The 14,094-nt window shown below is 42.1% G+C and overlaps 1 protein-coding gene across 1 annotated transcript in view; it reads left to right on the forward strand.

Annotated features, from left to right (window-relative positions):
* Positions 1 to 14,094, forward strand: part of COL25A1 (collagen type XXV alpha 1 chain) — a 169,612-nt gene that overhangs the window by 100,704 nt on the left and 54,814 nt on the right. Inside the window, exons 16-20 of the mRNA XM_040419876.1 lie at positions 5,344 to 5,388; positions 9,479 to 9,523; positions 10,642 to 10,719; positions 11,269 to 11,292; positions 13,618 to 13,662. Of these exons, the coding sequence (XP_040275810.1) occupies positions 5,344 to 5,388; positions 9,479 to 9,523; positions 10,642 to 10,719; positions 11,269 to 11,292; positions 13,618 to 13,662 (237 nt within the window). The remainder of the gene's footprint in view (positions 1 to 5,343; positions 5,389 to 9,478; positions 9,524 to 10,641; positions 10,720 to 11,268; positions 11,293 to 13,617; positions 13,663 to 14,094) is intronic.

Raw genomic sequence — 14,094 nt, forward strand, 5'->3', positions numbered from 1 at the left:
CAGGAATTTTCTTTAGGGGAGGTCCGAAAGGCAAAAAAATGCGGCATGTGTAGTGCGCTATGCTAATTGAATTTTTCAAAGCCCCCTTTATATTTAAAAATGCAGGGAAAGGGTGTAGTGTGTTGTGCTGATTCTTTTACTTGGCGATTCTAAAAGGCCTGCAGGAAAACAACAATGGGAGGGGGGAGAGCGGAGGAGCTTCCTGGCTGTAGCTTGTTATATAAGCAGGCAGTGCAGCCAGGACAGACCCTCCCCTCTCCGTATGATGTGTAGAGACAGGCCGCAACTATAGAATGTCAGCTGTACAGTGTTTGTTGGGAGTGGCCTATTATATGTAGGAGGGGCTTTTAATAATGGGCGGGGCAAATTTTTTTGGCCCCGCCCATTATTAAAAGCCCCTCCTACATATAATAGGCCACTCCCAACAAACACTGTACAGCTGACATTCTATAGTTGCGGCCTGTCTCTACACATCATACGGAGAGGGGAGGGTCTGTCCTGGCTGCACTGCCTGCTTATATAACAAGCTACAGCCAGGAAGCTCCTCCGCTCTCCTCCCTCCCCTGATCCTGCTCAAGGCCTGTGGTTCCCCCCACCATCTGCCACCCGCCCGTGGCCTGCTGCCCCCCTTGACCGTCCTCACCCAGCTCTGAATCCTCCTTCTACAAATGGCAGGGGGAGGAGCCGGAACATCTCCTCTCCTACATAGCACCACATACCTCTTACATCCAGTGATGTCACCTTTGTTGTAGACGTTCTCTTTCCTCATCTTCTCCATTCAGACCAGACCGCCATGATGATTTTTCAGCCATCTCCCATCTCTGCAGAGATTAACAAACAGACATTAGTTTCCCACATTTCCATCATCTTCACATCTTCTGAACACCCTTTCCTGCCACCCCCAATACTGTGCCCGCTGTGCCCCCAATACTATACTACAGAAACAGTCCCCCTGGAAATACTACTACCACACAGATAGTGCCCCCCTCAACAATTATTGGCACACAGTGCTCTAAAAAAATAACTGCGCCCAGACACTAATAGTATAAAGATAATGTCCCCCAAAAATTATTGTGCTAAGCTGATACTGTGGCAGGGTGCCCCCCAAAGTAACAGTGCTCCCCAAAATAGAAATAATTCTCTGCCAGAGCACACTTAGTAGTAATAATGCCCCTATAGTGCCCATACTAGTAATCATGTTCCTCATAGCCCCCCAGTATTAGCAAAGCTCCGCATAATACCTCCTAGTACTAATAATTCTCCCTACAATATGACAGTACATGAAATACCCCCGCTTAGTGCCCGCTGTTGAGCTAATGTCCCCATAATGTATGCCAGTATAAAATACCCCTATATAGTGCCCCAGTAAATTCCCTCATAGTGCTCCTCTCCCTTCCCCATAGTGTCCCCCATAATATGCCAGTAAAAAATGCCCCTTCTAAGTGCCACCATATGCCCCAATAGTGCTCCACTCCCCCATAGTGCCGCTCTCCCCTATAGTGCCTACCATAATGTGCCAGTAAAAAAATGCCCCCTTAGTGACACCAGATGCCATATTGCCCCCATAATGTGCCAATAAGAATAAAGGCCCCTTTAGAGCCCCCACTTCCCCTTAGTGCCCCCAAATAATGCCCCTATAGTGCAACCAGATGCCCCATAGTGCCATTCTCCCCTATAGTGCCCCCATAATATGTCAATAAAAAAAAAGCCCCCCAGATGCCCCCATAGTGCTCCTCTCCCCCATGGTGCCGTCCCATAAAGTTCCACCATATGCCCCAATAGTGCTCCACTCCTCCATAGTGCCGCCCTCCCCTATAGTGCCTCCCATAATGTGCCAGTGAAAAATGCCCCCTTAGTGCCACCAGATGCCATAATTCCCCCATGTGCCAATAAGAAAAAAAGGCCCCTTTAGTACCCCCACTTCCCCATAGTGCCCCCAAATAATGCCCCTATAGTGCCACCAGATGCCCCATAGTGCCGTTCTCCCCTGTAGTGCCCCCCATAATGTGTAAAAAAAAAAGCCCCTTTAGAGCCCCCATAGTGCTCCTCTCCCCCATGGTGCCCCCCAAATAATGCCCCTATAGTGCCACCAGATGCCCCATAGTGCCGTTCTCCCCTATAGTGCCCCCCATAATGTGTAAAAAGAAAAAAGCCCCTTTAGAGCCCCCATAGTGCTCCTCTCCCCCATGGTGCCCCCAAAATAATGCCCCTATAGTGCCACCAGATGCCCCCTTGTGCCGTTCTCCCCATAATGTGTAAAAAAAAGCCCCTTTAGAGCCCCCATAGTGCTCCTCTCCCCCATGGTCGTCCCCCCCCATAATGTGCCAGTAAGAAGTGCCACTTAAAAAAAAAAAAGAGTACCACCAGATGCCCCATAGTGCCGTTCTCCCCTTTAGTGCCAGCTCCCCCCCTCCAAAAAAAACAAAACAACAAAAATAAAATAAAAAATACACTGATACTTACCTCCATCAGCAGCGATGCGATGCAGGCTCTTCCGGCCTGTGTCCCTGCTGTGTGCTGCCCGGCTCAGGCGCGTGATGATGACGTCATCTCGCCTGAGCCGGCCTCTGATAGGCTGCAGGCATTAGTGCCTGCGGCCTATCAGAAGAACAGGGGAGGGACACGCCTCTCCCTCCCCTGCCGCAGCACAGCACAGGCATCTGTATCGCTGTCCTAAGGACGGCGATACAGATGGATTAGATATGGAGATGAGCGCTTCCACAATGGAAGCGCTCATCTCCTAGTACTCCCACTGCCCTCCCACCACCGCCACGGCCGCAATTACATCCAGGGCCGCGCCGCCTGTGGTGATCGGCGGTGCGGCCCTGAAGGATTAAAAAAAAAAAATTCGGTTGGTTGTTCTAGGGGGGGGGGGGGGGGGGGGGGTCCAGACCCGCTGGACCCCCCCTGTAGGTGCGCCACTGATGATATGCCATGATGGCTGAGGAGCCTGACAGGAAAATTCACCAATATGTATTGATTGTAGTATATGCATCTGCCTGAGCATAGCGTGTATAAGTCCCTGTCCCTTCACCCCCCAGGCAACTCTTAAAGTGGAAGCATCCAGTCCTTCTCACATTCTAGGACAGGTGGCTGGCAGGTATTTTAAATTATTCCCAGAGAACCCTTTTAAATTGGGTTATGCCCTGATTAATGTAAAAAAATAAAAATATGAAAATGAAATATCATATAGTAGAAGACAGTTTCTAACAAAATTAGAACCAGCCCTGTCCCAACATCATTGTTGAAACGTGTAGAGTGGTAATTTCCTGATAGCAGGAGTTAGCAGTTATTATACCACACCTCATAGCAGTGGTGTCTTTGAGAGGGGTTGGGGGCTTTTGGTATCGGACACCCACCTGCACAATAAGCTGGACGGCCAAGGTGCACCCCAGTACGCACACACCTCTAGGACACTGCTTTAGGGATTTAGGGACCTATACATTTGAGCACCCTCATATCTATAGGACTCTACAGTTACTCTGTTCTTAGGGTCAGCATCATAGGTGGGCTTTAGAGCTGTTTGCTTCACCAGCCTAACCTGTTGGATACTTGGTGCGCTGTATGCTACATGGCATGGGTGGTCCTGACTAACCGCCATCACCAGTGTGGACACCTACGTTTCACCTCCCACCTCCTTACTCCACAGGTTCACTTTCCTCACAGGAGGGTGTTCTAGCCTCCATGCCGATTGGCTGGTCCCCTTACATATATTTTTAATGGTTGATTTCACAATAAAGTTTTTTAGTTTTTTTTTGCCTTTAGCATTTTTGGGTGGCAGTGACTTGTATCTATTCTAGCAGAACGCTTACCCTATTATCCATTTAAGTGATTTCCTTTTTCATCTCAGCGAGTCGTACAAAAAACAAACAGCAGGTGGCGCTATACAGATACATTTTATTGAATAACTGAGTGGCCATGCTACATTTTTAATTACATGTAATTACAAAAGTATTCAGATCCAGGTGCTAGTTTGAAAACTGTAGAATATTTTTCATGGGAGCTAGGCGCCTCAACGGCGGAAACTCCGCCCACCCACAGTGGCCAATGGCTGCATGAATTTTTAGGTCATACGTCCGTTAACCCACAAATTAGTAAAGACATTTGCCACCATGGATGGGGTTGCAACCGTGGGAACCAAGCCTAAATGTTTCTTGCCTTTTTGTATTAGTGATCCTTAGCACAACAGTCTATAATATTACAGAACTGGCAGTATTGGTGTGACCTAGGTTTACATTATAATTTCAAAGTCACTGAAAATGCAAGGGTGATATAGTAGGGGCACAACATTTAGATTACAGTATGTGCAAAATTCCATCACTGTAAAAGTGCTGCAGGAAAAAAGGCCAAAGTGACATAAAGCTGCGGCGAGGAAGCCGGGAAATTCAGTCTCGTAAAGTCTATTGTATTTAGCTGGAGCTATGGGTGGCTGAAGGTCCGTTAACTCATAAAATTGGGTTAGTCTTATTTGCATGTAACATAGTAACATAGTACATAAGGCCGAAAAAAGACATTTGTCCATCCAGTTCGGCCTGTTATCCGGCAAGTTGATCCAGAGGAAGGCAAAAAAACCCTGTGAGGTAGAAGCCAATTTTCCTCACTTTAGGGGAATAAAACATTCCTTCCCGACTCCAATCAGGCAATCAGTAATAACTCCCTGGATCAACGACCCCTCTCTAGTAGCTATAGCCTGTAATGTCTTGGTTATTATCAAAGTGTATTATCTATACAGATATATTTTATACCACTGTACCACTTATTTGGATATGTTGCAGTGTCCTCAGCCCCTGTTATCAGCATATACAGTAAATACGTGGCATGATGATGTCGTTCTGTCCAGCGACATGCCGTGTCACCTTCTGTCCTGTCATGTCTGTTAAAGTAAATACTTGTATTGCCCATAAAGTAGCAATTTTAGCTAATGTTTTCTTACATATCTTCATTGTGCTATTTCTCTGTTATTCCTCCTAGAATTTTAGGAATCAGTTCACAATTGGGTGTTTCCTTTTCTCTTGTCAAACTGTCTCTCCACAGACTGATTCATTGGACACTGTCAGACTGTGGAGGGACATGCCCCCAGCTGATAACACCCAGTGGTCAAGTTATTCATAACCTTCTACAGAGGAACCAGAATTGTTATTTCATGGGGAATAAAAGTATTTACTAATGCAGACACCGCACCACTTTATCTGCTATAGACCCACAGACAGGGCTTCTACTTCACCTTTAACCCTTTCTAGCATGTTCTTCTGTTTTTATATCTCAGGTCTATAACTAGCTTATTCTTTTATTGCTATCCTAATCTCAGTCTATGCTTGCTTTTCTGAATTTTGCATGTCCCAGGGAGAAACTGGGGAACCTGGAAATAGAGGCCCAAAAGGGTCAAAGGTCAGTAGCTTGTTATTTTTATGACAGTATGCATATGTAAGGCAATAACTCTATGTAGATTTATTTGAATTACTATTAACAATCTGTATATGCAAGTGTTTTCTCCTGTGTATTTCAACCCTTTACAATGGCTCCATCTTGTGGCATGAGCATGAAATGACATCTGTTTCACCTATAAGTAATTAAAGGGGTTCTGCAGTTTGTTTAAACTGATGATCTATCCTCTAGATAGATCATCAGCATCTGATTGGTGGGGGTCCGACACCCGGGACCCCCACCGATCAGCTGTTTGAGACGGTAGTGGCGCTGCGCCTTTTCACTGTTTACCGCAGGCTCAGTGACGTCACAACTTGTATCAACTGGCCTGGGCGCGGCTCAGTCCTGTTCACTTGAATGGAGCTCCGCTAATATCTCAAACAGCTGATCGGTGGGGGTCCCAGGTGTCAGACCCCACCGATCAGATGCTGATGATCTATCCAGAGGACAGATCATCAGTTTAAACAAACTGCAGAGCCCCTTTAATGAAATCATTTCCATGATGAAAACAAGAAAAACTACCAAGAATAGTCTATGAATGGTTATCATGAATAAAACCATTCAGCGGCACAAATGACATAATTTACTAAACCATTATTTTAATTAGAGGTTACTTGTATATTGTGTGAAATGATGAGACGTGTAACAATGTGTGATTGTTGGTATGGAGATTGTGATTTAATTTTCTGTCATGTAAGCTAAATCTGCCCAGATTTCAAATAACCAGATCCACACTCTGCAAATCAAGTATTCCTTTTATGAGAACCAGTATCTCTCCATGTAAAACAAGAAAAATGCAAAAATGCTAAGAAAATCTGCAACAAACACAAGTTTTCTTATGGCCTACGTGTTCATACTATAGGATGGTGCATTTTCAATACCTCTAATTGTTTATGAAAAGCATATTTCTTATTTGCACCTTGATTATACAAATCTACATTAACTGGACTATATATTAATAAATCATGTGAAATAGTAACCAGTGCAGAGAAATAAACTGAACACGATACCTGAATCAAGAAGCAGTTATATACACAAGGCGCATATACTGTAAGCCTTGATAGAGTGTAATGCAAGAATGTTGAAAAAAGTAAGATAATGCTATGGTGTGTCCCAGCTGAATAACAATAGCTGCTTGGCACTCGTCCACCCCATTAAGATTCGGTATTCCCTTAATAATTTGAATCTTGCAGAGTTTAATTCTGCAAAACATATGTTCATCAGAGTGTTTGGTTTCAATAGAGAAGTTACTTATTTCGAATGATTAGTAGATTTTTAGAAATCCCAGTGCAATTACAGGACCATCAATTAATGTGATAGTTGCACAAGTCTTCAGGTCCACAGCTTGCTTGTTCACAGCACCACAGCTTTATTGCCTGACAAGTACATAGCTCCACACCTTCATTGTTCGACAAGTTCACAGTTCCACACCTTCAGTGTCCCATAGGTTCATAGCTGTACGTTTTATCATCCCCCAAGTTCAGAGCTTTATTGTCCCACATGTTTAGCTCTCCACAGCTTCAATATACAACAACTTTATAGCTCCATTTCATTTCCCCACATTTTCAGAGCTCCATATATTCATTATCTGTCAATTTCAGAGCTCCACAGCTTCGCTAAGGCTACTTTCACACCTGCGTTAGGTGCGGATCCGTCTGGTATCTGCACAGACGGATCCGCACCTATAATGCAAACGCTTAGATCCGTTCAGAACGGATCCGTTTGCATTACCATGAACAAAAAAAATATATATATATTATTATTATTTTATTTTTTTGTTCATGATAATGCAAACGGATCCGTCCAGACTTACATTGAAAGTCAATGGGGGACGGATCCGTTTGAAAATTTAGCCATATTGTGTCAACTTCAAACGGATCCGTCCCCATTGACTTACATTGTAAGTCTGGACGGATCCGTTTGCCTCCGCACGGCCAGGCGGACACCCGAACGCTGCAAGCTGCGTTCAGGGGTCCGCCTGCTGAGCGGAGCGGAGGACAAACGGTGCCAAACTGATGCATTCTGAGCGGATCCGCATCCACTCAGAATGCATTAGGGCAGGACGGATCAGTTCGGGGCCGCTTGTGAGAGCCTTCAAACGGAACTCACAAGCGGAGCCCCGAATGCTAGTGTGAAAGTCTTTCACATCTCAAGAGCTTTATTATCCCGCAAGTTCACAGCTCCATAGCTTCATTGTCCTCCAAGTTTAAATTTCCACAGCTTTTGTCCCACAAGTTTCAAGCTACAAAGCTTCACTTTCCAACAAGTTCAAAGTTCCACAGCTTCCTCGTCCTAAAAGTTCACTGCTTGATGGCATCACTGTCCCACAACTTCATATCTACACAGTTTCATTGCCCTACAAGTTCACAGCTCCACAGCATAAGTTTACAGCACCACGGCTTCCTTGTCCTACAAGTTCACAGCTCCAGAGGGTCAATGTGCTAGAAGTTCACAGCTCCACAGGTTCCTTGTCCTACAAGTTCACTGCCCAACAGCATCATTGTCCTACAAGTTCACAGCTCCACAGGTTCCTTGGCCTACAAGATCACAGCTCAACAGCATCATTGTCCTACAAGTTCACAGCTCAACAGCTTTCTTGTCCTACAATTTTACACCTCCACAGCGTCATAGTTTATAGGTTCACAGCTCCACAACTGCATTCTCTTACAAGTTCTGAGCTCCACAGCTTTATTGTTGTACAAATTCACAGCTCCACAGCATCACTGTCCTACATGTTCTCAGCTTCCTTGTTCCACAACATCTGAGCTCAAGTTTACAGCTCCACAGCTTCATTGTCCTACTAGTTCACAGCTCAACAGCTTCATTGGCCTACCAGTTTATGGCTCCACAGCTTCCTTACAAAGAGTAATGTCTTGTCACACAGCTCAGGTCATTGTCATGTTCACTATAGGTTAAATATCCACGGCACTCCAAAAAGTTTTTTTGCAAGAATAATTTCATTTAATTCTTAATAAACAGAATGCTGTTAATATACATCCAGTGCAAGTTCATTTACATATAGTAAGTATTTTATGCCATATCAGATAGAAAAATCAGGAACGTTTTGGTCTGTACGACCTTCTTCAGCGGGGTCTGAAGGCAGAGAGAATAGGCATCCAGCGCACGCCTATTCTCTCTGCCTTCAGACCCCGCTGAAGAAGGTCGTACAGACCGAAACGTTCGGGATTTTTCTATCTGATACGGCATAAAATACTTACTATATGTAAATGAACTTGCACTGGATGTATATTAACAGCATTCTGTTTATTAAGAATTAAATGAAATTATTCTTGCAAAAAAACTTTTTGGAGTGCCGTGGATATTTAACCTATATTGTCTAAACCACTCTCACAGGCACCCACACTGGACCCAAGGTGTGCAGAGTACATAATCATTCAATTGTCATGTTCACAGCTTGATTGGTCTGCAAGTTCATACCTCCAAATTTTCATTTTAACACAAATTCCCCTATGTCCTGGCATTCATAAAATTATTTTACTTCTGATACTTAATCTAATGTAAGGATACATGGTAGCTGCTGTTATGGTTCCATCACCCTTCTAGCAAATGTGTATACAGTATATACACTTTTCCTTTCTGCCCCTCTTAAGTTTGTTATTTTTTTACATTTTCACTTTAAACATTTCCTTATAAAATGGGAATGTTCTTATAGTGGTGATGATTTCAGTAAGGGACAGTAGAACACTAATCATGATGCACACAGAAGCCAGGTGGCCCTAGATGTCTTACTGGAACTTCACTCAGATACACTGACTAATTTCCACAGTATTTTCAATGTCTGTGTCAGCTGTTCCCAGGATTATGACATGAAGCCACCAGTACGGCTATGTTCACACACCATAGACAGCTGCTTAATCCATGATTAAGTGACAATGCTAGTCATGGAGCTGGTCGTAGGTTTACTTCTATGGGTCAGACGCTGTTTCTCCTTGCAGTATTTTGTGTTGCAGCATGACTTTGTCTTATATGATAATCTGCAAGTAAGTTTGATTTTTAAATAGTTTTTGCTAAGTTTCAGTTTCTGTCATTTTAGGGAGATTCCGGAAGCAGCGGTGATGCAGGTCCTACTGGTCCCAGAGTAAGTTTAATTTTGTTATTACATATGTTAATCTGGATTGCACTGTACAGATAATATTCCGGGGCCTTGAATATGTTCAAAAAGGTGGACAAACTTTTCACCTCACCTAACGTATTTCAGAAAGGAAAACTCTTACCTTGTGGTTTGACTTGTGTTTAGGTGGTTTCACAAATAAAAATTTTTAGGGAGAATGTTGTGTTTTTACAGAATCTGTTCTGAAGTTTTTTTCAGCATTTTTGCCAGATATTTTTTTTATTGAAAGCCAATGATGAAATAATTCTTCTCTTTAGGGCTTTTTGATAGATCCATTTTTTAAAATGCACACTATTGTCCCATAGGCCTCTCTATAAGCCTTGGAAAATGTCTAAGAAAAACACATGGCACAAATTGTCTAAATAAAAGGAATACAACACAAAAAAGCACAGACTTCTTAATACAGTTTGCATGTCTTATTCTACCCCTACTATGAGATGCTGCAGGTTTGTTATATAAGTTACACCAATTTTTAGCATACATTATAATTTGTTGGGCCATGAAAGTGCCACTGATTCTGCTAAACACCATGTTCTTTTTTGAAAGATTGCGAGAGCAGACATTTCAAAATTAAACTTTTTTTTTTTTTTTTGCAAAAGCAGTGTGCAGAAAAAAATCATTACTTTTTATGCCTTAAAACTGGTGCAAGTCACATATCAACTCCCTACCCTCATGTGTGAAGGAAGCCTAAAGCATAATTATGAAGAGCTTTAAAATACACTGGTAAACAGAGGGTTCATAAGAAAACAGATATGGCCTGTCTTCTAAGTGTAAAGGCCCAGTGTGTTTTCATTTTTTGCGTTTGCAGTGTGACTATTGAGTGGGTTTCCCCCCTACTTTTATGGTGCTTGTAGAGAGGAGGATGCTCCATAGGTAGGTACACACCTATCGTTAGGGAAAAGGAGTGGCATCTATAGCAATGACACCTTCTAGTCAAGGTAAAAGGTTCAAAAGTACAAAGAAATTATATACGGTATATGTCTGGCTTTTTTCTCTCTTTTTTTTTTATCAAGAGGGTTTTTGACATGAGAGACTGATGAATATATGTCTACAGTAATATAAGGGCAAATTATTTTTTAAAACAGGGACCCCCAGGCCAAAAGGGCGATCAAGGAGCAACGGAAATCATAGATTACAATGGAAATATTCAGGAAGCATTGCAGGTAAGACACTGGATGTTCTAGGCTAATGTATCTCTATTAGGGAATATTTGGTTTATGACCACTATTCTTTGGAGAACTGGGCTTCCTTTCATAGGTAGCTTTATCAAGTGTTCCTTCCATGAGAGTTCATGAATCACACCGACTTTCTGGCAGTCCTTAAACCATTCTGTCTCCTTTACTGTCTCTTTGAGTACTGTTGGCTGGCTGTAATATAGAGATATTCTCTCGATAATTGCCTGACATCATCTGCCGAGGACCCACATGATTTATTGCAAGCTTAAAATGCTAGTTAGTTTGAGCAGTATTTTATACATGACAGTTACAATTTTATTCCGGTTCACCTGGGAACAAGTGGTCGGATTAAACTCCATAGAAGGAGGTTGTCACCACGGGGGGCTGGAACACATCCTGTATACATTTATCATGCTGCCAAATTCTTAACTGCTTAATTATCGTCCATTTGTATTAGCAAAGAAAAGCTTTATATTATTCTAGCAGGATGTAATAATGAGAACAATGTTATTTCTTGTCACTATGGCTTGTCATCAGAGGATTACTGCCATTACAGTTACGGTAATCAACCTGCATGGAGTGGTCGTCTGTGTCACGTGTGGTTCTGCATGCTTGTTATCTAGCGACATTATAAAATCGCCCATCTCTGTAAATTCACTACATACTAAATGCCACTGCTGCTTCTAAGTTTAATGTCACTAATAAAAGGGCTAATAACACAGTGAAAATAGTAGATATAACTTACTAACTATTCAGGTCTTAAAGGTACATACATAGAAGCATCTCAGACTGGCTGATAATTACAGTACTGTAAAGGTTATGTACACCTTTGGGGGCATTTTTTATTATTATTCTATTGTACTCCTTTTAAGCTAAATATGATTTTTTTAATAGGTCATTATTAAAATTTAGAACCCCTGTCTCTATACAGACTTGAGATTCTCTAGTAGAAGGCTCTGAATTTTAACTCTGTTCCATCAGACAGCTTATCTCTGATCTCCTAAACACTCATTATAGCTCAATCCTTATCTTACTGATAAGAATGGGGCTTAAATAAGTGTTTAGGACCTTTTGGTAATTTAGATAAGGTTTATTAGATGACTGGCACAAGTGGCTCAATATTTTTAATAAAGACCAATTAAAAAGATGATTTTGAGCTCAAAATGAGTAAAATGCAATCATAAAAAAATTAAAGGTGTACATAGCCTTTAACTGTAATGTGAATTGTAGCCTAAGGGTGTATGTAGAGCCCTGGTACATGAAGGGGACCAGAGTCTCCTCTATATATAAAGACACTGATGTTATGTTCACACTACAGATCATTCAGGTTGGAAAATCTGCCATAGATTTGCAAGAGGCTTTACCTTGGATTTCTGCTGCTCGTTGCACTTTGTTGTGCCACGGGTCTTCAATGGGGTCAATCTGTGTGTGAATGCACACACAGATTCAGCATGGAATAAGCTTCAGTTTATGACGTGTTGTTTTTTTTCCACGAGACAGTTTTTAAATTTGCATGGAAAGAAATCTGCAGCATTTTAACAGCAACACAGATTTCCCATTTGAAATTAATGGGAGGTGGATTTCATGTGGATTTTAGTATTGAATCTGTGTGAAAATTCTGTTGTCTGAACGTATCCTAATATTATATGGTACATATGCGGTGATGGCCATATTCCATGTTTAGCATTTGGGCTCAGGAGCTTTAAAGGAAATGTGTCACCTATAATTTTTTTCTGCCAGTTAAAACCAGATCGCAACACACATTCTTCTTTCTAATCTGTTTTTATATTTTGTTTGTGGATTTTTCATCCCATTTCCTGAACATGATTATGGGGACTGCCATCTTGCCTGCGCTAGTCTTATCAGCATGTAGAGATATCCTCTACAGCAGCTACCAAAGGCCATAGACACAATAGTCTGGAAGGGACTCATTAATTTCTATGGGATAATTTTCTAGGCATGCTCTGACGTCACTTACATGTATTGTAAATGGTGGATTCTGTGTTATTTATGTATAGGTAATATCCATCATTTTCATCCTGCCTGTGATGATAATGACCTAAAATGAATTAAAAAAAAATTGATCATATCTAGTGTGATCTTATTCTTAGTTTAAAAAAATGATAATGTATTTTTCAGCTTGCAGTAGCAAATTACTAGTGATTTTTTTGGTGGTGGAGAGGTACAGACATTATAGTCTATGGGTATCTCGAGCAATATGTTTCAATACTTTTTTAGTGTTTACACATGTGTACGCCTTTCCTCTGGACCCTCAATTATGATGAGAATCGGCAAAACAAAAACCTCAGCACGCATTGGTTTTTGTCCGGCTGGTTCTCGTTATTCTTTGCCGGAACTGCCGGTCGGAACAGTTGGCTGCCAATGTTAAAGTAGTCTAAATAGAACAGAAAAGGCATGGAGAAAACACTATGGCCCCACATTAGGAAGCAAGGCTGACAACTGGGGCAAATATCGGGAAGGAGCGTTCCCAATAATTGCCCTGTGTGTTGCCGACCACCTGGTGATACAATCAGAGTCATAAATCACATAGCAATAATCAAGTCAACAAAAACAAGAGGATTGAGGGCCCTGCTCGCAAGAGCTTACAGTCTATGAGGAGATAGGGAATATTAGCCTATGTAACCCAGAGATGCACTTGTAAGTTAAATAAGCATCTCAACCACAAAAACTTTAAGGAAAAGATCTCTTTGTCCCATTTAAGACAAATGATAGAATTGTCTGGACTCCTCATTTATTGTCACAGCTACATGTGTTGCATTTAACACATTTCATGTCATTATGTCACCACCTAACCACATCTGCTGTTTCTGGCATTACAGAGTACAAAAATAGTATGTAATAAAAATGCTTTTTGTTAATTAACAGGGACCTGCAGGACCCCCTGGACCTCCTGGTTTGCCTGGATCAAAGGTGTTTTTCAGTATTTATTAATTGTTATAAACACAGTCATACACTTTGTGGATTTTGATTGTACAGTATACTTTAGGAGTATGTTCTTCCTTTGCATGATGTTGCTTTTAGTGCTTTGCTGCCCTCTAGAGTTGATTTTGTGCAGTACAATGAAACAACGCACTAATACTTTACTGATAGAGGTACAGTATTTAAAGGGGTATTCCCATCACATACAATGGAGGCATATCGCTAATATATGCCCCCATTTTCTGATAGGTGCGGGTCCCACCTCTGGGACCCGCACCTACAAGGAGAACGGAGCGGGGAGAGCTGTGACTGGAGGAGAGCTGTGGCTGGTCAGTCCACCACCAAGAGCTACCCCCATACAAGTGAATGGGAGCGCACCGCGCACGCATGGCCCCAGCTCCCATTCATTTCTATAGGGCAGAC

Source organism: Bufo bufo, chromosome 2, assembly GCF_905171765.1.
Source record: "Bufo bufo chromosome 2, aBufBuf1.1, whole genome shotgun sequence".
NCBI lineage: Eukaryota > Metazoa > Chordata > Amphibia > Anura > Bufonidae > Bufo > Bufo bufo.